General features: G+C 40.8%; 1 protein-coding gene across 3 annotated transcripts in view; it reads left to right on the top strand.

Annotated features, from left to right (window-relative positions):
• The window catches only part of KLF12 (KLF transcription factor 12), a 233455-nt gene that overhangs the window by 172386 nt on the left and 34612 nt on the right, over positions 1–26457 (top strand). For 2 of the 3 annotated variants that reach the window (XM_065744042.1, XM_065744043.1), the window contains exon 6: positions 5393–5452. The exons of the other annotated variant lie outside the window; for it this stretch is intronic. In XM_065744042.1, coding sequence (XP_065600114.1) covers positions 5393–5452 — 60 coding nt within the window. The remainder of the gene's footprint in view (positions 1–5392; positions 5453–26457) is intronic. 3 annotated transcript variants of the gene reach the window in all.

The following is a 26457-nucleotide window of genomic DNA, read 5'->3' as shown; positions in this document are numbered from 1 at the left end:
GATGCCATTCCATGCATGCACAGAAGTGCTGGGATTGTTGGTGTAGGAATCTACTTGTGCACGTCTCAGAGCCTTTGGCCAAGAAAACAGATTTCCCATCAGCCAGCAACTGTAAATCAAAAGTATCTTCTACAGAGAGTTTACCATAGATGCCTGTTTTGAAGGGATGATATTCCTTAAATGACAGAGCATTAGGAGATGGGAATACTGTCAGATTACTTCCTGAAGAAAGCTAGATGTTTATTTTACCATATCATCACTAGGACTAATATTTCCTTTTTAAGATGAAGATTTAAATTAAGCACATAACTGGAAGAACCAAGGAACCCTGACTCTGTTAAACAAAGTTCAGAGAAGTTTTGTCATTAGCCGCATTACATCTAATGGTTAATCCTGAAATCATAACAGGTCTGGATGGCTAAAAAGAAGGAAAGTAACACTCAGGGTGTTTTGGGACCATTATGATGCAGCAAGACAGTTATTTGTAACATGTGGGTTCATAGATACCTTTCTTTAAGTCTTTTTCATTATTATTATTCATCACAAGCAAACTTTCAAAGATCTTGTTTTCTAGCTTTAGTTCAGTATCTATATTTGATTGTTTCATGTAATTGCCTTCTAAAAAAATAGATTAAATGTTTTAGTTAATTTTTGTCCAAGAAGTTTTCAATCACTTCAGTGTAGCTTTCAAACTTTTCCATTGTTGGGATTTTACATTGTTAGGCATGTTTACACAAGTGTGCCTTAGCATAAAATGCCTCAAAACAATATAGTATGATTATAATTCATATAGCATTTTTTATCTTTGGAGACCCTTGCAAACATTAGCTAATTAAATTGTACGGATCCCCTGAGTGTTCAGATATTATAATTTATCCTCAGGTTAGTGACTTGCTCAAGGCCACATGGCAAAGTAGAGGGTGAGCTGAGATCAGGAGCATCTGCCTTCTAGTCTCATGCTGAATCCACTACGCTGAATCACTCCAGAGTGAAGCTCAAGTCATTAGTGGTTAGAGGTGTGAAATGCATTGTACTGATGGAGACAGGCATTGTGTAATTGCTTCAAGAGCGTGACACTGAATATGAATTATAAATAACAATATGTATTACTGCTACGCAGTTTGCAGTTTATGCACCTATGTGACAGGAGTATCCCCAGTGATTCGTTATTCAGCTTCTTCTTACTTTCTTTCTAAATCAACACCAAAAGTGGAGGCAGAGCTGTGTGTGTTAAGATGTTCAGAGCTGCAGCAAATATTCATCAGTGCGGATTAGACAGCACAATTCTGCCAGAAAAAGCCACAATAAAACTACTTCAGTGAACTGCTACCTTGACTTACTGATAAGAAAAAGAAAGGGCATTGTCCTCTGCTGTCATTTGAGCCAAAATTACTTCGTTTTTCATTATCTGAATCTGATAAGTTTTTATCTTTCCTATTCCGTGCTCCTGTTCCTGTGATTTTGTGACAGGCCAGCATGCAGCACAGTTAATGCTTAATAGCAGTGCTGATGTGTGGAAAAATGTTTCCTCGGTACACGCAAGAACATGAATGACATGTGGATCCCAGGTATATGAACTGCTTGCAAAAGAGAGTACTCTCAGTGGGGAGCACTGTTTAGCCAGGCATAACTGAGTTAAGTGTGTGAGTAGAGGAATCAAAAAGAAAAACTGTTTTTCTCCTTCACAATGGGGAATGGTTGTCCCAGGTTTTCCCCTTTATTAGTTCAGTCCTGTTTCTCTTAAGACTGACTCCAGCACAGCTTCATTTCTCACATCAGATTCTTTTTAGGCTTCTGGTAAGGAGCGAAAGGAGGTTCCTGGATAATGGACACGGAAGAAATCTTTGTGCTGAGCCCTTGTGCCTAAGAAGTGCCATTCTTCATGTGCATGTGGCTGACCATTACTATTCTGGGCACTTCAAGGTAGGGCTAATTAGAGCTTCAGGCTGTTCAGCATATGAAGTAACTAGCCAAAATCAAAGGAGCTGAAGGATGAAATAAGAGGTAAAGCAAATCAGTGGCTAAGATAACATCTGATCCTGAGGTGTGTAAGAAGTAGCAGTAGTCACAAAGAGCGGAGTTGAGGTGGGCACCTTCTTTGTTATAACCATGGCCAACAAACAATGCATCAGGTGACAACACCACTCTTGCTTAGCCTGTATCTAAGCACAAGCAAAGTGGAGAGGGCTGGCAGGCACTGAGGTCAGAGGCTGCCCTGAAAAGCACTCAGGATGAGGCTTGTCTATACAATCTGCTGCATGTGGAAACTTCCAGCATTGCAAACAAAGCCTAAAAATGAAATGGAATGGTTACTAAAAGGACCTGCTAGCAGGCCCAAAATGAAATACTTGCATTTATTCACTTGTTAAAAGTTAGTAGGAGTTTCAGTCTTTTAAAAACATCTTTCTCAATTGTTTGTATCAAAGATTCAGTATTTAGCACAGGAACTAGAACAATGACTGAATATATACAAACCTCAGTCAGAATGGTTTCATAGAGTGCCTTACCAAGTACGTGCAGGTCTGTAAAGGGAACATGCCTGTTAATATACCGCGTGGCATAGAGGTACCACTAGTCCCATATGCTTGCAATGTGCATAAAACACTGCATGTATTCAGAACTATGATGAATGATAACAACATAGGCACTTGAGATGAGGTGTGCTTTGTCTGCTTTAGGGAGCTTGGTGGAGGTGTTGCAGGGTTATAAAGCAGGTGTTTGGTGCCAGCAGTGTTCTAGAGCATCTACACGATGCACCAGCACTCTCTTAATGTCATCAATGAAGTCTTAAATGCTCTGGATCTCTGCTAGGGATGAGTCCATGGTCATCTCTACTCTGTGGAACTTTTGACCTGTAGCTGTTCATTAAAGCACAGCTTGGGAAAGAAAGTTTTACACTGCCATCTTCCCATTGTGGAAGATGAGAGACTTTATTTAAGATTTTGATTTTGTTCACAGCTGACCTGTTTCTACTTATTTTAAAACACATCCTGTCTCTTCCTAGCAGCATCCCAGGAGGGGATCCACTCATTCTAATGACATGATGGCTAGTGGCACTGGCGATGAACCACCCACACTTGGCATACAAACCCAGCAGTTAGCACACTAACTTGGAAAGCCAGATACCTAAGTTTGCCAATTAACACGTCCAAAGACAGGATGTGAAAGATATCTAGGAGTGGCTCCACAGCATCCTTTTCCTCTTCTTTTTCTTCCTACACTGGCATTTTGGATTGGAAAGTGACTATTACAGATCCTGTTTTGTGCTGATTCCATGTTGTCAAGTCTGTTTTAGCCATTTCCAAAGCAAAGAAAAGCTTCAAGCCCCAGAATCAAGAGTTGGGCACTTCTTCAGGGTCAGAGCAGTGGGAGGTAAGTGCTTAGCTGCCCACTCAGGATGCTCCCCAACTTTCTGAATGATATTTTAAGGTACATTTTACTATGAAGAACTGGCTTACATTCTCTCTTTGTTCCACTCAGATATTGGTGGAGTGAGAGTAGGGTGAACAGCTGCGGCAGGAAACTCATTCTTCGTCTTAGACTGAGTTGTGCTCGCTTGTGAGCCACAGCCATTTGGCTTTCAGGCCAAACAAAGAGGAACATTAGTGTTAGGTGTCTTTTGGGTTGTTGGGAAGACAGATTTTTCTGGTTGTTTTTAGCTTCAGTGCCCAGATACTGAAAGTTCTTAAGGAAATTTTAATTGTCGGCTGAATTTCCCATTGCCAGAAATTGAACACATGAATACTTCTCATCCTCATCCACAGTAATTTTACCTACTCTGCTGCTTATGTGTTAAAAATGGAGCTTAATTAAAATAATTGTACAAAATTCAATCATGATTTCTGGGTAATGTATTGTTGTCTTTATTAGCTATGAGAATAAGTATTTTTCCACTAAAACCTGAAGAGAACTGAAAAGATTATTATAAATTAATTGACATGGGAGAGAATGATCAATGTCATAGCTTCCAGTTATCATTTTTCCAGAACATATTCATTTCATTTGAGGACTAATGGAGCGAGAGAGAATTTGTCTGTTGCCTTTGATTGTGTACTGGTGCAATTATAAGGTAAAAATCTCTACCTCATGATTTCATGGGATACGTACCTCAGATATAACTCTGAAGGATGTAGAAACTCTACGTATAGGGTGGAAAAAGAGTGAAAAAAAAGTCACTCTGTGGCAGAGCTGATTTTGCTATGAAGATTTTTTGCATCATTTTGCCATTTCAGTAGCAGATTTCTGTCTTTATCAGAAATATATTAGTTAAGAAATGGCAAAATGGTAAAGAAGACAAATATTTACACTTCAGAACATAGAAGCATGAGAAGTTTGAAAGATGTAATGCAAAATCTTGGGAAAAAATAGATTATTTCTAAACACTGAGATGCCAAGTTAGGCCACAGGAAAGGGCAGTTGGATAAATCAAGGGAAGTCACTTTGAAAGTTTCCTTTTCACTTTCAACATCTACTAGGCCAACCTGGCCATTTTAAGTGATTGTTCTAAAGGATCCAAAATATTTGCAGTGCACATGCATTCAACTGCTAGTGTGCTAAAACATTTTTTATAATTGGGGTTATTGTTCCGATATTTTTGCTGGCGTCTTGAGTGTTGGCCTCATGATACGTTTGAGATCTAAACTACAGAGGAAGGACTGAAGAGGGTTTTTCATGGACTTGGCTTTATGCAGGTCTTTTTTTTTTCTAACATTGTGGAACTATTTCAGAAAGCCAGCTGTCTGATGGTTCTTGTTTGAGCATGTGCAATAGATCAGAATTTGTTAGTTAAAAGGACTACTCCTTGCCCAAAGCACAGCATAAGTGCTTGCACAGCTATTATGTAGTATATTTGTATTGTTCAATATTCCAGATAATATTCTAGCACATTGTCTGTTTTCCTTGGAGTCTCAGTTTTAAGTAAAAAGCATTTATGGCTAGTTTTGTTTTGTTTTTTTCCTATGATATCTTGGGAGTAATGAAACAGCAGAATTTTGGGAAAGGACGTTTGTTCCAGCCTCTATTCCCTCTTTGTGCAATATCTGCCTGCTCTAAATTCTCATTAGTGTTTTCTTCTTGGTCACTAATTATTTTTTAATGAGAAAGTGTGTTTCACCATGATCTGGAATGACGACCAAGTGACACCTGGGCCCTTAAGCCTTGACTCTGCTCCCATACAAATCAGTGGCAAAGCTCTTAATGCCTTGTAGAGCTGGGGCCTCTACAGAGCAATTTTAGTTTCAGGAGGAGTTATAAGTGAATGGGAAAATCCTGAGTCACTTCCATGCTGAGGCTCTTTGCTTACTCTGCAGTAAGTGTTGCCCACGTTTGTCTAAGTCCCCTGCACTTGTTTGGGGTAACTTAAAATTCCTAATTGTCTGTGTTCAATTTCCAGAGAGAGCATGTGGGGCTGTGCCAGGTCAGCTGCTAACCCTTTTCGTTTTTTCAACTCCAGGTATGAAGCATTTTATTGTGTATTATATAATGTTCTGTTTTATTGACAAAAGTCTAGTAGCAGTAGTTTTCAGCTTTATTTCCCTCTTTATGTCATGGCTGGGGAATATGTGGGGCTGGGCAAGATCCAAAGTTGATTTTTGGTTTTGGCTTTTATTCTTTGGGGCCGGGAGGATGGTGTTGTGCGTTGTGGGAAAACTGCAATTTTTTTTCCTCCCTAATCCTAGTAAATAAATAAAAAAATGAGAATAGCAAAAAATAATCCTGCCTGAGGTTCCAGCAAGTGCTGTAACACTTTTTAACACTCTCAGGTGCTTCATGTTCACCTCACCTGCATAAATATGTCATATATGGCAGAACAAGGGTACTAATGCTGGTAGGGTTACTGGTTTTGTTGGTTTCATTGCTTTTGCTTTATTGGGTTCAAAAAAGGTGCGCAATGAAATGTCCTCTCTCAGTGTGCTTGCTTGTTTGCTTGTCCTCCTCCCTTCCTTTTCTTTTTGGCCCTCTGAAAAGGTTTGTTTGGAGTTGCATATATTGTGTGACAAGTGTAAAACCCGTCAACTCACTGCTTTAATCACTCAGTATAAATCCGTGGACTATCTAATGTGGTCTTCCAAAGGAGAAACAACTTTATTCATTCGCTGTAGGCAAATAAGTTACAGCAGAAAAGTAATTCTTCACATTTACAAGTAGATATAATCTTCATAAGAAAATTAAGAAGATGGCATATTTAAGAGCAATTATGCTTCCAAATTGCTAATGAGTAGTCAAATACAGAAATCATTCCTCAAATCTACTCATATCACCAATTTGCAGTTAATTGCATTACAACTGGTATATTTATATTAAAAAATTGCAAGATCTTATTAAACATTTTCGAAGTAGCAGCAGCAACTTCTTTGTTAAGGTCAGTACAGAACATTTAAGATTTTCTTTGAAAAAAAAAAATATTATCAGAATTTGAGAATTGGACACCTTGAGAAGATATGTTTATTTTAAAATAAAGTCCTTAGATATGATTGAAAATATCAGGATAACTTCAGTACTGATTTTGAAGAGACTACTAATCTCCCAAAGTGTGTCATTTTTAAAGTAAATATGTATTTTGTATACAAATTTGCATACAGACTCTTAGCTGTAATCAGAGACAGCATTCTATATAATCACCTGTTATGACAGTCACAGAACTGTAGGGGTTAGAAGGGACCTCTAGAGATCATGGAGTCCAACCCCTCTGCCAAAGCAGCTCTCTAGCCCAGGTTGCACAGGTAGGCGTCCAGGTGGGTCCTGAACATCTCCAGAGAAGGAGACTCCACCACCTCTCTGTGCTGCTGTGCCACTGCTCCGTCACTGCACTGTGAAGAAGTGCATTCATGGGGAACTCCTATGCTTCAGTTTGTGGCCATTTCCCCTTGTTCTGTCACCACACACTACTGAGAAGAGTATGGCCTCATCCCATTGCCTCCCATTCTGTAGATATTTATAGACGTGGATCAGATCCCTTCTGAGTCTTCATTTTTCAAGGCTGAACAGCCCCAGGTCTCTCAGCCTTTCCTCATAATAGAGGTGCTCCACAACTTTTATCATCTTTGTAGCCCTCCGCTGGACTCTTTCAAGGAGATCCCTGTCTTGTTTGTACTTGGAAGCCCAGAACTGGACACATTACTCCAGGTGAGGCCTCACCAGGACCTCTTAGTTTCTCTTTTACAGGAAGTATTTCCTTTTTTTTTTTTTTGTCCAGATCTGTTATGTTGTCAATAATTTGCTCAAAAAGTTGATTGTGAATTTACATATACCGTAACAAAGAACATGAGATCCTACTCATAAGACCCCTGAACATCATGCTTACTTATAAGTAGATGAAGATGGCCTGAACCTTCTCATATACCATTTCAGCCACTGCAAATTGTTGGGTTTTTTTTTTGATTGACATGAGATGAAACTGAAACACAATATTTTGGTGAGGCAAATAACTGTTAATAAAGCCATACACTTGGAAGAGGGATGCAGGGACTTCTCTGTCCTTTTTAAATAATGGAGCCAATAGTTCAAGAAGGTGACATCTGTCAAACCTCATTTAATTCACGTGGACTATCTGCAGAGTGATGTGGGGGGAGTGAGGCCAGTGAGATGAGTATTTAAGTCAGTGTATCACTTGAAATTATGGAATTCCATGGTTCATTTACAATTTCTTGCATTGCTGGGAGTATTTCTCTTGCTTCTTGGAGTATGGAGCTATTACCTTTTAGAAATAGTAATTACTCATCAGAAATGAGCTCTGTTACAACTAAGACAGCTAACTAAGGATATGTTGCATTTGAGTGAAGTTTTATGCATCCCTATCTGTTCTTTTTTCACTTTTTTCTGTTCAGTTACATTTTTCCACCAAATTTCTAGAAAGCTTTTTTTTCCTCCACAGAATGACACAATGATGGTATTTTAGTTATGAAAGTACCAAAATATTTGCAAATATTTTATTTTCTTTGTGGCAACAGGAGAACGGAGCGGATCATCAAATCTTGAAGAAACATTTTTGCAGGTTGATTTCCACTCTTTATTGTGCTCATGCAATCTGTTTTACTCAAAACTGATTCCTCCCACATTCAGCATCTGCTGACCTCCATGGATGGCTGCAGGCTGAGGCTTTTGTTCCAGTTCATAGATACCAACTGCTCTTCTCCTATAATATGCAGAGCATTTTCTCCATTCTTCATCTCCTGATCCAAGAGTAGCCTGATCCACCACTTCACCATTCACAAAATGATTTTATATGTGAATCTCAGATGTTGGCTGGCACAGCGTGCCTCTTCACCCTTGGTGTCTTGCAGACATTTCTGATTTTAGTCTTTGTAATTCACCCCATTCTACTTTTTAGCACCTCATTCCACAGATTTGGCCGCATGGGAGATGTTTGGCAGCTGGAGGACCCAGATGCCAAATTCTGGAATAGAGCTTTCTTGCATTGGCACATAGATTGGTTGCTGGCTTCTTGGCTTGCACCTCAGCTAGCTTCTTGGCTAGCTATCTAGCTGGCAGCTGCAGCACTGCCTCCGGGGCTATGTTAGGGTCAAGCTGCTATGGAGTTGGATGACTTTCCTGATCTGAATCACCCTGCCTTAGTTTCACCTCAGTTTGCTTTGAGTCTCTGCTATTAAAAGACAAACGTTTGTGCTGTTGTGTTTTATTCCTGCCATTTGTAAGACTTAATTCAAAGTAGATCTCATTTGTCACCAGTTTAAAAAGAAAATAAGCATGGCAAAGTACACTGTTTCACTTGTTGCGATTCCCATTAAGTCACTAAGAATTTAAGGCCCAGTTCAGTACTTGGATTTCATCTCCCAGAGCAAATATCAACTGCAGTGCACAGGATTAATAAATAAATAAATAAATAAATCCCTGTGTCTAAACTTTGATTGCTTTCAGCCATGAGTGAATCTTGCTTCTGTTGAACAGAAAAAAAAGCTGCATATTTGGGAGACAATCTAGTTCATTTTGAAGGGAAAAGAATAAAGAATAATGCTGCTAATAAATAGAATATAGCTGCCAGAAGTAAATGCTTGCTCTTCTCTTTGCCTCATTTTGAATGTCCTCATTATGTGCTTTCAGTTTTACCTTTGTTGTTTTTGTTGTTGTTGTTGTTGTTTTAAATGAGGTAATGAAAAATTAATGCATTTAGGATAGCCAGAGCATTTGAAGTAATTCCCTAGTATATCCCTATATCTTTTCCACCGTGCAGCTCAGTGCGTAAGCATTGCTTTCAGTGGGAAAAACTTCAAAATCGGGAGGTCACTGAGATTTCAGATACTTGCAGTAAAGTATGGATTAGTCAGACTTGCTATGCAATTTTCATTCCTTCTCTCAGCTGTACTGAGAGCATGTTGATCCACACTGGAGACAGTGGTACCTCTGTTTCACGCTGATAAAACTTTTTAACCCTTTAGCAACAGTCACTTTGTTAGACACAAACTTTCTCCTCATTGTTTAGAAGTTCTGGAGGGTGATCTGACCTAAATGTTTCCATAGGAGTACAGCCCTGTTACACTAAGTTGTTAGGGGCTGCACAGGGGACTGGCAGGAACTGAGCTTCTTTTTCACGTACAGAAGATCTTTACAGCTTTTTTCTCTACAAAGTAGAGAATATTCTTTTGAGAAATACGCTGGTAGCAGCAACAGCAGTACGTCCACCTTTTGCAGAGCTCTGTTAACAGTGTGTCAAGTGATGCCTGGATTTTAGGTTCTCAGCGCAAGCATGACAGATGCATTTTAATCATTGGGATCTTTGGCACAGGTCTTATCTCTTCTCCTTTCTTACTGAATATAGAGCACTGTATAGACAAGAGCACAGGATGAGATGGAGAGTGGGTCAACAGAGCCTGAATCCTAGCTGATTGCAGACAGGACTGCAGCTATAGGCTTAGTTCCCTGAGGCAACATTAGAACAGAAACAGCCCTGGGTAGTGAAACAGAGCTTCCACCGTTTCCTACTCGGAGCTGAATGCCCAGGTTTCTGTTATGGAGCCAGGATTCCTCTTTCCTGCCCAATTGTAGCTTTGTGTTTTTTGCATTCCTGGCTGTAAGAGCAATCTCGCTTCCATGCAGAAGATTCAGAGACCTTACAGCCAGGTTATTTCTGGGATGCGGAGATGGTTAGTGAGCACTTTTGTCCAAGAAGGACCTGAAACTGAAGTCCCTTCTTCCCTGGCTGAATTACCTGAATACATGGGTACAGGGCAAGAAGTTTGCCACTGCCATCAAAAGTCTGCCTGCATTTGGGGGTTCTTCATAAGATGTAGGCAAAGTTCAGGATGTTGCCTTTGGCTGTAGATGGAAAAGGGACACCTCCCAGAATAAGTATATGTGAACATGTTTTGTACTTCGGGTAAGCATCCAAAGAAGCTCCAATGTGACAGAGAAGGACTTGACAAGTTCAGGGACATGCTGGGTATGCCTGTTTCTGGGACAGTGAGTAGGAATGTGATCATGGATCTAGGAAGGGTTTGGGGCACCTTCTTCACATATTTCACATCTAGAACAGTAATTTCTTCTTTAAAATGAGCAGTCTTGGTGCTTTTTTATGTAGCAGAATTAAAGGTATTATTCCTTTATCTGGAGAATTCGTTTTTCCTTTTACCTATTTCTGTCCTTTGTCTATCAAGGAATGGAACTGGCTATCCAGAATTTTTGCATCTCAACCACAATTTCTGCCCTATGAAAGAGATTCTTGTCACTTTGCATGTCTGAATCACTTTGGAAATAATATGAGGTACAGCAAATTCCCTTAAAAAAAAAAATCCCAATGATTATTACCCCATATGCATTCTTGTCAAGTGGAAAAACAATGTATGCTAATCATTAAAAAAAAAGGAAAATAAACAGCTGCGAGGATGTTATTCCCTGCCTTGCACTCTAGTAACAGTCTGTAATCCAACAATTCTTAAAAAAGCTTTTTTAAACATTCCTGCTGCCAAGAGGTTGTTGTAAAATGCTGTAAAACAAGTAGAAGTATTTCTCATAAGGCCAAAGTGACCGCAAGGGATAAAAACGATGACAGAGAAAAAACAAAACTCCATGTTTTGTTTCTCAGCAACTTTTTCTTTGCCTAATGGCAGATGCTTGGAGAGAGTATCTGTTTACTTCTGTGAAAGGCTTGCATAGGGTTTGCTGAATCCCAGGGCAAAAAGAAGGCACAGCTTCCAACTTGCAAGCTACTCGCTGTTTGATGAGCTAAAGCCATTTGTGGATTTGTATGTTGCATTTTGACGTGATTAAATGTTGTAAGTCAATTGATTTAATGCTGGGGATTAATGATGCTGAATGAAAGAGCATCAAAGAATAAAACATGTTTACATGCCTGATTAAAGTACCTTAAAAAGGAACCGGAGAACCTTATATTGGATAGGAATGAGATAGGAGCAGCACAGGTCCATTCATGCATTCAGCATTGAAAGGAAGCTGAATTAACTTCTTTAGGCATTAAAGAGAAGAACGAAGATGTGATAAGGATTGACTGTACCTTTCTGAGTGTTTGCATTTGACTTGTTATTTTGGAATAGGGGATTAGAAAGGTTTCATTATCAGTTGCTGCAGATCTGTTTTACCAAGTCAGTCCAAGCATGATGTTTAGCTGTGATTAATGAGACAATCTTTTAACTTGAGGACTTGTTGGGGATGGCATGTTAATAAAGGACAAGAACCAAATATATCCACTGCAACTATGGACATGAGATTCAGTAAGGACGAGAACAGGATTCGCTACTTTGAACTTGCATAGTACCTCTAGATCACTTTGCCTTAGCATATTAACTCGAAAACCATAGTTATCTTGAAATATTCATGGTGCTAATTGGTTTTCATCCGCTCACTGTAAATGTGCTTAATGGCTGGCTAGATTCATGGCTCATATCCGGACTTGCAGTTAGGTGTGACATTTTCTTTACCGAAGTAATGGTAGATGAAGATGGAAAAGACCTATTTGCGCATTAAATCCACCCTGCTGAAAGCACAGTATTGACTCTTCCAGCAGTATTAAACTGTTAGTATCCACGATGCTAGCCCGGAAGGCTAAGGAGAAAATACATTTCTGCAGTATCTGTGGAGAAGGATGCCTTAACAATCAAGTTAGCACGTGAAATACTTGATACCTTGAGCTAGAGAAAAGTTCAAACATGCAGACTAATACAGCTGAGTAAATATGTGGCAGGGCCAGCTCGTGCACACATTGTTTTTTCTCTGCTGATGCTCTGATCTGGATTAGCATATGTGGGATGAATCCAGCACTATGATACAAGCTGCCGTTTGTCCTAGAAGGGGTTGAATGATTATCCAGGGTTCGGGGCAGTGAAGGGGGCTTTTGACAATGTGAAATTTATTTTCTTCTTCACTTGCACTGCTTACTATGGGACATGAAATCCTCAGTTACAGAACAAAGTGTCTGAGTAGTAACTGAGCTTGTGCAAACCCAAGAGAAGAGTAATGACTGTTCCTCAGAGCTTCCTGCCTCTGTGCAGGTGCAGGAATCAGGAGCACTTGAATAATTCATAATGTGCAAATTAGCTCCGGCTTGCTCCCACTACTTAAATTTTTCTTTTGCTTACCTACCTAGTTGCTAGAAAGAACAGTAATAGAAGGAGCTGGTGAAACTGTGGAGGGCAAGGGAAAAGCAGTGCAGTTTAAGGGCAGAAGTTGCAGAAACAGACCAGTGCTGAGTATGTTTGAAGGGTTGGTGCTTACTGAGGGGTTGGAATCTGCAAGATTTGTTATTCATGTGGATTTCCTTAGGAAGCAGTGAGCACTTAAGAATCCATTCCATCACTTTTGGAGAAGAAAAATTTCCTTTAAAGAATAAAGTGTTTCCTGCTTTTATTGTAACTGATGCTAAGGATTATTTTGGGGGGAAAACATAATCTCTTAGAAGCCCATTTAAAGCCCGTTAAGCTGTTTGATAGAGTATGCATTTCTTGTGTACATATGTGTCTGAACTTAGAGGTCTGGAGAAATTTCACTAGAATTTTCAGATGTTAGGATGGTTTCTGCTTGGAGTAAATGTGGACTCCACATTGTATTAAGCTAGAGGTATCTGAGTTTTCAGTGTGTCATTAGTAATCAATTTTTGTCAATCAAAAGGCAGAAGTTTGAAATTGTTACTAAGAGTCATCTTCTCTTTGGTTTCTTAGCTGATTTTGTGTTTGGGAGCATGAAATGGGAGGCGAGTAGTGCTTACTCCTGATGTTGCAGTTCATCTAGATGCTATCAATTACAAGATACTGCTGAGCACTGTTTTTATGGGAGAGGAGAAACCTGGACACAAAGCTGACAGCAATCTGTGACCCACCTGTATGTCACTACACAGGATGGAGAGACAGGTTGTTTCTGCTGCCTGCCTGAATGCCCATTTGAAATCTCTCCTTTAGGAGGTGGAAGGATGCGGCCTCCCCAGTAGGATGGTTCTCCTCACGGGCAGGTGGCTGCGTGCAGGGAGAACTACTCTTCATGTTTTTGCTATGCAGAATGTGGAAAGAGAAAGCAGAAAGACTCAGCAGGAAAAAAAAAAAAAAAACTCCTCTTTTAGCTGCTTTTTTTTTTTTTAATGCTGCGTTGCTTTCTGTTTTTCTCCGCACACGTTCCTCCTTCTTCCATCCCCTTCCCCCTCCCAGCTCCCTCCCGCAGCAGCCAGGTCACGTTGCCATCATCTGTTTTTGTATTTCCCTCATTTGAGTAGCTGGAATAGGAGCTGGCTCTCATCTCTTGCTGATTCTGTCATTTCCGCTAGGCCCCAGCTTGGGCGGGCGCCAGGGCCAACAGGTGATCCTCAGAGCTGCAAGCAGCAGGAAGGAGCCCACTCGCTGGAGGGGCTGTCTGGCCCCGCTCCATCTTGCTGTATAATTAACACCCCCATTCTCTCCCCCCTCCCCCCTATACCGTGCAGAAAATCTGTGCAGAACAGCTCAGCTGCTGCAGCCGTTGTAGGGAAAACACTAATGAAGAGCGCTGGAAGAATAGCGGCTCTGCAAGGGCACGGGTGTGCTGGGTCTTGAGGAGAGGCTGCCGCTCACCCTCCCTGCTGGGGGCTGCAGTGCTCACAGACTTTCTAATTTGCATACAGCCAGCTTGGAGTGAGCTGCTAATTATATTGAGCTTTTTTTTTTTTTCTAGAAGCTTGTGACGTCACGTGGAAATTATTTGGGCAGGGAAGGAAAGTGTAGTCGGGAGGGGCCATCCCCAGGAGGAGAGCTATGGGCAGCAGCAGTGCAGGCTCTGTCATCTCTGGGCCCTTTCTAGTACGCAGAAAAAAAAACTTCCAAGAATCCTCAAGATAAGCCTCAAAGACTTGTAATTATTTATTTATTGGTGGAAACTCCCAAAGGATTTTTTTTTTTTATAAAAACAAAGTTGTATTTGAGAGATGGCAGTACGATAACAAAACCCATCGTAAAACATTATCTCTGAGGCTTAGGTTAACTCCTTGGCCTATCCCATCGTGTGAGATAATATCCCTGGAAAGTCAAACTGCATGTTTGTATTTGTGGGGCAGGCTGATGTCTTAAAGTAGATGCTTGGTAGCCTTAATCCTCTGCAAAATAGATGATATATCAGATTCTTTCTGCTCCCTGCACATGGAAGCTAAATTGCCTCTCCCACCTGTGGAGTCAGCGTTAGTCTTTTGAAAGCTGAAGTCTGTATATAGACGACATATCATTTTCTGTCTGCACATTCGCAAGGAGCTAGGTTCTTTCAGTGCATCACAGCACATCTCATCAACAGGGGAAGGCTGCCGGGAGGAACAAACTGGGAAGCCTTCATCACCGTGCCAGTGAGGGTGAGGCACAGCAGCAGCTCTGCACAGCAGCAAGCCTTTGCAGTGCCCTACTCTTCTGGCGGTACAGAAACCAGAAACACATCCAGTAATGAGAGCAAGCTCAGGAGTGAAACATCAACATATTTAGTAATGCTTCCAGGAGCTAGTCGTCTGCAGGCCTTTTTAACTAAGCCAGGAATCCAGGACTTCATTCTTTGTGAAGGGTGCATTGCTCTGGCCTTTGTCAGGCATCTGAAATGAGAAGGGCCCTAGGAGGGATGCACTGTGTCCCAGGGATAGTTTGTGAGTGTAGAAACCTGAAGGTGATCCAAGACGGTGAGTGCAGTGGGTTGATCATGAATATACAATTTATTTCACTCAGACATGTTTCCTTCCTTCTAAAATGAGCAATAATGGTTTCTAGCATCTTAATTTTTGTTTGCCTCTTTTTCCCCTTCCTTTCTCGGTGCTCATTCACAGCCTTTGTGCCTTTTCCAAAGTCTCAGTTGTTTGAGTCTGACAGCAGGAACTGGGCTGCTTCCATCAGAACATAACTGATGTTTTTCTCTCCTCTTTATCTGGTGAAATGTCCTATTATTTGTGTTTGCTCAGTTGTGGACAAACCTGAATCACTCCTGCAGCAGGCTCTGCCCTCCCCCTTGCATCCCCTTGAGTTAAAGAGCTAGTTGGAATACTTTCTTTATCAGACATTCACTCACTGGCTTGTGACCTCTTCATACACCCCTGGGTGTGGAGTAGAAACTGATACAGCTGGGGCAGGCAGGGTCACTAGCTCAGTGACTGCATTTTATCAGGATGCAGCAGTAGTGGTTGGGGAGACTGCAGAGCATGCATTTGTCTCCACGTAGCCCAGCCCAGACTTAAGTTCTCACAGGGGTACTGCAGTCTGAAGAAAAACATCCTTGGTGGCCCCTGGAAAAATCAAGTTTTCCGATGGGTTTGGCAGGAAGCCTGGAGCAGATCCATCCCATATGCCAGCCTTGTGGAGCACCACCCCTCGCAGTTCTCCCTCCTGCTGCAGCTCATACCTTACTATTAATAATAATCTGGAGGCACCAGCAGCACACTTTGTTCTGAGCGGTATGCAGCTGCTGAAAGAGCAGGGAGCCATGTGACAGTTGTTTATCTGCTGGTAGATGTATTTGGAAATGAGTGCTCTTGTTCTTCCTGCTCATTCGTTTTAATGCACCTTCCTCTGTTTTGCCCCCGCCCTGGGCTGCCTCCAGTGCATTCAGCAGACAAAGCATGCTGCAGTTCCTCCAGCAGAAGACAGGGAAGTGCTGTCAGGACACAGAAGTGTGGGAGCAGCAGGTTTATGTAGCATCATAGTGCTTCGGCTACGTCAGCTACACCAACAGGCTGTCCAGTACCCAAACAGTGAGTTCTAAAAGTTAAATGAAGAGTCAGTAAGAGCAACACATCTGTCACAAGCTCTTGTTGCTTAGTTTGTGAGTGTGCAGAGTCCCACTGTGTGATTTGTCGGTGCATTATGTTTTGTGCAGGGATGTGAGCTGCTCCTGTGCATTTGGCATGGTGTGACTTGGCACAGAGTCACAGACATTATCATACCATCGCTGTGAAATCAGTGAAAGCTTCAAAATATGGGGCTTCTGTTTGCTAAACTGAAAATCCTTCATGGTCATATTTACATTGGAACTGACAAGACTTTCAAATAGATCTATTTTGGGATTGCAAAAACTAAGCAGTGTTAAGGTATAGATATTTTATTATGGATTAGCATGCTTTTGGAGGAAAATGTGGACTAGGAAAGCACCAAACATCCTGTCATAGGGATTCCTCTGATCTTAAGGAGTAAGAATTGGTAATGTTCACTGAACCTGGTATCTTACAGATCACACAGTTGTTGGGGTTGGAAGGGACCTCTAGAGATCATCAAGTCCAACCCCCCTACCAAAACAAACCCATACATTTGTGCAGAACTTCCTGTGCTTCAGTTTGTGGCCATTTCTCCTCATCCTGTTGCCACACACTGCTGAGAAGAGTTCAGCCTCGTCCCTTTGCCTCCCTCTCCTCAGATATTTATAGACGTGGATCCCATCCCCTCTGAGTCTTCTTTTCTCAAGGCTGAACAGCCCCAGGTCTCTAGGCCTTTCCTCATAAGAGAGGTATCCCAGGCCCTTTATCATCTTTGTAGCTCTCCGCTAGACTCCTTCAAGGAGATCCCTGTCTTTTTTGTACCAGGGAGCCCAGAACTTGACACAGTACTGTTGAGTGTTATTATTGGTGTTATTTGTTTGATCCCTCAGTAATTGTTTGGTGTTATTCCTGTAACTCATCTGCTTTCTCGTTACACCACCTCTTCACATACTTCCACCTCATGCAGTTTCACTGTTTTACCAAGTATTAGCTCACTGCGCAGTTTGTCTTTTTAACTACTTCATGAAGTACCAAGCGCTCTTTTGGGTGCCATAGAAGTAATAATAATAATAATAATTTGCTAGGTGCACTGTGTCAGGTTTTTCCTGCATTGTTTGTTGTACAAATTAAGGGTGATTGCTGAGTGCTGGTAACTCAGCTGTAAGATGAACCTTTAACACAGGAAGGGAAAAGGTCTAGTTTATTTATGAATGCCCTCAGAAACTCTGTCTGCGTTCCAGTGTACCCACACTTTTCTAGGTCAGCGCATTTCACTCAGATGTAGCATCACTGGAAGTCAGTAATCATCAGGGGTAAGTTGTTTCCAACACAAAGGTAATGCAACGATCTCATTACACCAGTCGTCATTTTCATTCTTAATCCCACGTTGTTTAGCTTCTCATTGCTTCATTGTTTAGCTGCTCATTGGCAGACAGCTGCCACTTATTCTTGAAAAGCACCAAAAGACATGGCCAAGGAAATCAATTGACTGCGGTGGCTGTATTAGCCAGAGACCTCACTTGAACTAGAAGTGACCAGAGAGAGGTGAAAAGTAACTGAAATCTCCAGCAGACCTCTGAATATTAAGGACGTCCACAGTAGTTCACAGAAGGCGTTCAGAGTCTGCTCATGTTCAGATCACGTTCCCTTGGCTTCCTTTTCACTCTGTGTGTTTGCAGCAGGCGGGAATTCTCTAGCTTTTGCACTTAACATTAGATATGTAATTGGGTGGAGAATTAATGTAAGCTTAAAATAATTTAGTTTCATAGTCATTATACTCGTTCGCTTTAAATTATTTAGCTTTGTGTCTCCAGTGTCTCCCCAAAGCCCTGCCATTACTGATCTCCTGGCTCTCTTTATTAGCTTGTATTTTCTCCTAAAAGCAAGGCCTCGTGTACAGTGTAATTATCCAGCAGCGCTGATTAACTGCATAATTCTCTTTTCTGTAAAACTGCTGTGTAAATTACTTTTCATTTCACAAAAATGACTAATATGGCAATTTTATAGAGCGTTTTTTGTTGGTGGTAGTGGTTTGTTTGTTTTTTAAGTTCCCCTTTCCAGCCCCCTCCTTCATCACTGTGCCATGGTAAGAGATCATTAAGTACTGTTGTGTATAATCTTTGTGCGAGTGCTAAGCCATACAGTGATTTCAGTGGGGAAAATTAAAGTAGTTTCCATGCTACCCTATGCTACCCTAAGTGGTTTCTACCACCAGACCTGATGAGAAAAAGTTACTGAGTCATTGTACTCTCTTCAGCTGGGGATGTTTTTAGGGAAGATGGTCTTAACACAAAGTTGAAGGAAATTCATTCTTTACACTCAGCTGATGAAATCTCTGCCTCTTCAGATTGCCCATTACTGCTTCAGTCCCCTTTGTAGCCTGCATATCCTATTGATTTTGGTTGTTGTTCCTTTCTGAAGCCTAAACCCACATACCTTGGCTCTCTCCCAGTATCTTGCACTGAAACCAAGAAGCCCAGCCATCATCCTTCCATGCTTTTAGCAATTTCTTGCTTCTCCCTTCCGTTGCTTTGTAGGTAAGAGGATTCTTGAAAAGATGGCATGTCCTTATGGAACTATAAAATATTCATACGTAGGAAGTGGTACAGTGCTCCTCAGTCTGTCATTTGGCTTAGGCCCGAACAAAAGAGTGGACAAAGTACAGCAAGAAGCCCTGCCTTGTTGGATAGCCAAGACGTTGCAAACCTAACTTTCTCCTTTCTGAATGTGATTCATTGGATTTATCATTTTTAAAACTGTCTTCTGTTGCACATGGCATATATTTGTAAGTACCTCAAGCAATATGAGATATGGCATGGGGGCACTTCACTAAAATTTGCATTTGATTTCAAAAGTGTATGTTTAATTACTGTGTGTGTGTGGGAACAAGTGGTCAATGTAGAGGGTGGTGAGGTGCTGGAACAGGTTGCCCAGTGATGTGGTGGATGCCATGTCCCTGGAGAATTTCAAGGAGAGGCTGGATAAGGCTTTGAGCATCATGATCTAGCTGTGGAACCCTTGTTCATTGCAGGGGAGTTGGACTAGATGGTTTCCAGAGGTCTCTTCCAACTCTTAAGGATTCTGTGTTCTATGAAAACCTAAAATCCTTCATATCAAGTCAGTCCAAGCAGAGCTGATAGCCTGTCTAGTGTGCACTGAAAGAGCAAAGCAAGGTTGGCATTGTACAGTTGTTCCTCTGGATTACCTGCTTCTCCACTCATCCATATTCTACCTCACATCTTGAAAGAATCAGTATTTTATGCACCTTCAGACCCTGAGGCTGTTTCTGGGCCTTAATGTTTAGTATCTATAGATGATCCCACCCTTTATGATCCTCCTTCAAACTCATTTATTCTTTTGGCCTCTACAACATGCAGTGGCAATGAGTTCCATGTATGCATTGCATGAGAAAAAAGTTCTTTCCTCTGTTCAGTTCAAGCCATCAGTTCTTTGAAAAAATAGTGAATAGTCACTTGCTATCATTACATTCTTGGCTGTGGAGAGCTCTGCAATCTCCCCTCAGTTATCTCCGAAATTTGGCATTCCCAGAGTAGCGAGGTTGTGGGCCAGCTGTCAGAGATGTGGCTGAAATAATTTTCACAGGAGGAGTTTTCACTCTGCACTCCTCCATGAGACCCAACTAATCCTAGATCTGACAGCGTTTCAACCTGTTACTAAGAATAGGATACATTAGAGAAACATGCTTCCCACTACACGCACGGAGCTGTTCTATCACTTCCTACGTTCTGAACATCACTACAAATCATTTTTTTTTTTGGTGGCACAAGCAGTTGCCAAACGTGAAACTGCTGAAATGAGAGTTGTTTAGCTGCTCTCACCATTTGCTTGTAGTGAGTCAGTAACTTGTAACTCTTTATTTTTTAAGTGTGACAAAACGTATAGGTGTTGCTGCTTGAGATAGCGGCGTATCCCTGTAGAAGTCATTTTTGCAATGCCTGAAAGAGCTAGGGTTACTGTACCAACTCTCCTCATTAGTTTTAAATTTCTGTCTCAGAAATTAACAGAATTAATCTGTTGTCTTTGTGTACAGCTTTATGTCTTCTTTCGTTTAGTCCCATGCTTGCACACTGCATGCCCTTTTGCTAATGTTCTATGTTACTGTGAGTTACAGCGGTGAGCAGACGGAGTTAGACGAATAAGTATTTTTTATAATAATAATTTTTAGAAGTTGCTTTACTGTGTCTAAAAGCCAAATGTGTATTCTGCAGATTTTAATTTCGGTTCCTGAATTGCAGGCTTTAACTGCTTGAGTTAAAAACGAGCCCAACATTGTTATTTCTCTGTCCTTTCTAGTCTCAGCAACCTTATTTTTGTTGACACACAGTTTGGCAAACAAGTGCTGACATGGTAAATGAACGTTTTTTTCTTCAGTGTTTTTCATAACGTTTTCCATCAGGCATTTCAAACAGTAACACTGTTTTTAAGTGTTGAATTACACTCAGTGTATTTAGAAATCTGCCGTATTTGTCTGAGTTTGAAGGGGGAGAGGTAACCACTTTTGTACACTCCTTTTTTCTTTCCCCCTGAATTCCACAGCATCTATGCTTTTGATAATGCTTTCTCCTATTTGTTTATTATCACAACAGGGAGATCGCTGTCCCCAAACATACACAGGCCGTCAGCTGAGCAGCTGTCAATACTGAGGACAGATTTTTGTAGGACATGAGAGGATGTTATTGCTGAGTGCGCTGTAAACCTTGTGTTTCCCTCTCTCGTGTTTCAGTAGTACAACTCCGTACTGCAGAAGGGATTCACATCAGTATATGTAATAAAGAGTTGCTCTGCATAGCAGTCTGCCCCTTGGAATAGGCAGAAAAAGACACAAACATGTTGCTTTGCAGCAAGGATTTGCTTAATTGCAGCAGAGGGAAGGCTGTAAACCATGCTAAGTCATAAAGGTCACAGCTTCTGTGAAAAGTTTCTCTATTAATAGTCTTCAAGTATTTTGTTTCTGCCAAGCTAGTGCTTAGAACCAAATTAGTCCCTCATTACAAGCCCAGTGTGTTGAAGTCAAGGGTGTATCAGCATGACCTGTATTGCCTCCAGACACCCTCTGTGGCCCCTCACTCAGACTGCGTTTTCATAAATGCGTGTGTGTGGCAAATGTGAGTAGACAAATGACTAAGCGATTTGTTGAGTAATCAAACAGTTTGTTAAAGAAATGAGTGTTTTTCTTTCCTTTTTCTCCTCTCTTAAATGTATTTCCCAAACCATCACCTCGTTTATCAGCTACATGGAAATAGTTGTCTTGATTTCTCCATGTCAGCTTTTGTTTTCAGTGCCTTCAGTATAAGAGTTGAAGATATTAACACTGATAGACATTCAGTGTTTCTCTCAGTATGACTCCTTTTGCTAGTTAAGTTGGGATGTAGTTTTTTCTGCATTTAATGAACTGAGATGGACATCTCCATCCCATTTTAAGAAATGTATGTGTGAGGTACATGAGGTAAATTGACCCAAGAAATGCCAGTTATCCCCTGTGTCACCCTGTCCACTGTCCATCAAAAAAAAATCTAAAGCAAACTGTTTAAATAGGTTAAAACAGTGTGAGAGAGAATGAGTTTTGAAGAGAACATCACAAATGTGGAGGAAATGTGAAGTAAAAATACAATTCTGGAGAAAAATGCCCTCCTTGGAGAATTAGTATATGATTTCTAATCTTAAATGCTGTGAAACAAACATCAAATGAAAGCCAGGAACGTGGAGTTTGAAGGATCTGGTACACCTTTGTGTTCAGTACATATATGGGATTGTGACTTAATATTTCTTACCTGCCAGAGGTCATTTCTGTTAGCTTAGATGTCTTATGCCATGTCTTTTACTGGTCTCTTATTTTCCATTGTAGATCACACCTCTTGTAAAAAACAAAAAGCAACAAATAATGCAGATAATTACTCTGTTATGCCATTCCTTTGACTAAAAAATGATGGTAACGCTGTCTGTCAGACTTATTTGGGTACTGAGAGAATCAATTCAGAAATCCAAACTCAGCTCAGTTATTACGTTGATTCTCATAGTAAAGCCTATGAATTATAGATAAACCTAATAATTGAGAAGAATGAGAGAAGGAAGGTTTACCACTTTGTTTGCTCTCTTTTTGCTCCCTCTACCAGCACCAAAATGAATTGTTCATTACTATAATCCTCAGACTGAGACCACTGGTGATTTCTGATGTTGTCATGAATTGTGTTGGATCTTAGAAATACAGACTTTAAAGTGGCCATACTTCATGTGCAATTTCTGAACTGTGTGTTAGACCCCAAAATAAAGATTTTTATCCCAATGCTCCAAGTCCATTCATGCAAGCTACACTTTTTACCTCGAGAGAATATCTTTAATTTCACTGAGGTCCCACGTGGATGTTGAGATAGTACTGGTGTAGTGTTATGCCTGGATTGCTTCAGTTATGATGTGAAAAGGATTTCCACCTACATATGCCATTAAATTTATTTTAAGCTTTCATGCTTGAGTCCTTCAGCAGTGATACAACTGGGTGATATTAATTACTTTTCAAAAAGTAGCAGGTATGCCATAATTACATAGGTGAATGGGCAGATCTAATGGTCAGTCTGGTTATGGGTTTTGGTCTCTTCTCTTAAGTGGGCACCGGTGTTCATCTTATTTTTGATAAAACACATAGAGATGGCAGTAGCACATGTTAGCTCCCTAACCTGCCTCTATCTAGGGTTAGAGGAGTGCTAGCAGGTCAGGCACGTATGGCTTGGGGTGAAGAGGGAGGGATAAAGCAAAATACTGACTGAACTACAAAGTTGGCTCCTTTCTGCTGTATCAAAAATCACACTGAAAAATATTATGTAATGACCATGTAATTAGTAACGGTAATCAGGCAGAGTTTAGGAGAAGACCTCGTCATTCAGACTTCTTGAAGTTATCTGATCCTGCTGTAGAGCAAATCAGAGATGAATTCAGAAGTTAAACTTTTCTTCGATGTTTTTTGCAGTTCATCGAGTACTTTGTGTTGGTCTGTTACTCCTATTCTTGTTTCTCCTTCTCATAGAAAAGCATACTCACTGACTGCAAGCAGAGGAAGATAAAGATATTAGTTTGCTGTATTTTTGTAGCCTTCATAAGCCCAGAAGACAATGTGTTATGTATCACAGCAAGGTCCATCCTTCTTAGCCTTAGTTTTTCCAGGCTTACAATTTCTGGGATCTGAAAAAGTCATCTAGGGGACTGAGCTGTGTCCTTTCCCTTTCCTGTCCCTTTCCCTTTCCTCTTGTCCTTTTCCCTTTCCTCTTTCCCTTTTACTCTTCCTCTTCCTTTTCCTTTTCATTTCTTTTCCTTTTCTTTCCTTTCTTATTCTCTTCCCTTCCATTTTCCACTGAAAGAAAAGTCTGTGTATGGGTCATGAAGGCAGCACAAACATATTACAGTGTTAACACACTGAAGTACTGCTAAGCAGGACCTATTTCAAAATGCTGTTTCTTTAGTGGGCTCTGATGTCCTTACATTTCCTTACCAGTAGAGCAAAAGACAACACATGTATGTGGGAATCCCCAAAATTCTGACAGTAATTATGAACTCGGAAGCGTAATGGTTTTGAAAACTTGTATGGAAAACTGCACAGGATGGGCTGATACGGCTGCACTGGATAGTTCGCCTGCATGAAATTGCTTAGGTGCTTGAGGGTTCACAGAATCAGACTCTAATTGTGACAGATGACAGATGTTAAGGAATTAAGTAAGCACGGACTTGGAGAAATCTGTTCAAGATGTTTCTGTTTCCATTTGATTCATGTGGACGACAGAGAAGTGATTATGTCCAGGAGTATGTGGAGTTGGAGGAGGTATAGCACCCTACCAAATACCCATTACAGGGAAAGACATTCAGTGTAGAAGAACACCAAGAACAGTGTCTGAGTGGCAAAATTAAATGCCAGTATTAGAGGAAGGGAAAATGAGATCAAACAAGGGTTTCTAGCTTCAATGATTGCTTTCCTTATGTGTTTGTTTTTAAAACACTTAAAGTAGCCTTGGCTCATCTGATAAACTGTACCAGGGTAGCGTATCTGAACAGTATACTGTGCCCAAAGACAGAGATTTATAAAATCATTTGGTGCTTGAAAGCCATATTCTTCAGAAATACTTTTTTCTTGGTTCAAAGTCATTACGAAATGGCACCTTTTTGTTCATTTTCTTTTCCATGTTTCTTTATTTTTCTCTGTCCTTTACCCCCTTCCTTTTTATTTGAAGGGGTATCATTAGACAAAAAGCACTTTCTTTTCCTAACACTTCTCCAGGTGACTGATAAAGGAAGGAGGAGAGGAAAAAAAATCTTCCTTTCTTTTCTCCCCCACTTCAGGCCTCAGTTATTCTGTATGCTTTGAAGAACTGTGTAGCTTAACTGCAGGAATGGCCTGATTTCTTTCATGAAAATACCTTGCAGTGCTCTTCCCCAAACTGCCTGGAGCACTGAAGTCTTTATTTTGAGGGAAGAGAAGAAAGTATAGAATTATTTGGAGGGTTAGGGAACAAAGACCAGGAGATAGGAAGGAGAAAACTTAAGAATTAAAGGAGTCTACTGCCATCTAGAGTTGAGACTTAATGTTGATTATATTTTCAGGAGTAGCATTGAGTTAATGCATTTGTGAAAACAGTTGTAAAGAAAGACCTGTCAGAGTAATAGAATTACTTTCTTTGCTTTTAACTTCAGTGAGAGTAGTTTGAGCTTATAAACATATTTTGGACTTCTTTTATGTGTTTCTTGGTGTACAGATAGTCTGAGTATTTTAATTCTGATTCAGATTTTCTGATTGCGTGTAATTTCAAATGCCGTGGATAGTGCTAAAAGGAGGACAATAACTTACAAATAAGTGCACAGGAGTTGCTACAACAAAAACTTGCAACCAAGCTGGATACTGATAACTAACACTGAAAGCATTCTCTTCAATACTTTAGTCAATAAAAATGCAATTGCCATTTAGATTTATGATACCTCTAGGATTTGCGGTAATGTTAAACACCAACATGTAGGATTTACTTTCTTCATCTTTTAAAATCAGTAAATTTTATCACACTGTTGTTAAATCCCAAATTCCATCTGATGGTCAAATTGCATGAAGATCAATCTGAAGAAATGTGTGTTTAAAAGTAAACCAAGCTAGTTAGAAGCTAGGCCTTCCCTCCAGAGAGAAAGAGAGGAAGCAGGTTGCTCAGTTTTCGTGGTTTAAACCTTAGAGAAACAATCAACAGCTAATTGAGTAACATGTCACGTCCTTTCTGACCAACTTAAAAATTGACCTGAATTTTAAACCTTTCCCTGCTGTTTCCTGGCTATATTCCTGCAAACAATGAAATCTAATTGAATTAATATATATATATATATATAATGCAAAGATACCATTAGAATCGTAGTCATTGTTAGGAGTCATTAACTGACAGCCATCCTCATGCTTGGTTTCTGCCCAGTATTTTCCAAGTTGCTTTCATTCTACTTTGCAAGGGTTTACAGGGTGCTCTGGGAGTATGTTCAGGCTGTGTGCAGACAGCCTGTCCCCACTGTGGTGCTGTAGGATTTTGGTCATCTCCTTTGTCTCCTTCCTCAGATGTTCCTACAGCTTCAGACCCTCAGCCCCATGTGTAGTGCAGCACTGGGAAGTTAGGATGCACACTAGGTGGTAGCATATTGGACAGGACTAGGGAGAAGGGCAGGCAGGTAAAGAAGATACAGTGCAGTTATTTGGCATAAGGCTTATGAATCACAAGTAAGAACTGTTTGTTTCTTTATTACAGTTTTTTCCCCTTCTAATTACCATTAGAAATCCTTAATCTGGACTACATGGAGGTTTATTGCACCTTACAGTGGGGCAGCAGCAGACACTGTTTGTCCTGTGTCACATGTGGTGCCCTCATTTGCCTTGTCCCCATTGCCGCTCACTCTGGTTGTCCAGTTTCACAGCCCCAAGAGAAGAGCTGGCAGTGAGTCTTTCAGGGAGGAGATTCTCTTGTGCAGAAGGCCATTCTCCTCAGTCCTGGCATGGCAGCATGCCACCTGAGATATGAGATGTGGCATTTGATACCTGTAGGATAACAGACTCTACCCATCTCAATTATGTATGAGTGCCCCGTTCCTAACATAGTTTATAGAGTGGTGGAATGGCCTCATTCCCCTTGGTGGGTCACACCATCGCAGTGTGGGGATACTAGATGTGCCAAGGGAAGGAGGACGGCCCTGAACTGGAGCAGAGCAGGGCTGGGTTCAGCTCCCAGTTGGCACACAAGGGCATGGGGCTGCAGCTCATGTTGTACTATGCTGTTCAGCACTATGTA

Source organism: Cyrtonyx montezumae, unplaced genomic scaffold (assembly GCF_038088225.1).
Source record: "Cyrtonyx montezumae isolate F1298 unplaced genomic scaffold, pur_monq_1.0 scaffold_3, whole genome shotgun sequence".
NCBI classification, from domain to species: Eukaryota; Metazoa; Chordata; class Aves; order Galliformes; family Odontophoridae; genus Cyrtonyx; species Cyrtonyx montezumae.
The sequence above is the reverse complement of the archived record's forward strand: the minus strand, read 5'-3'. Positions and strand labels throughout refer to the sequence as shown.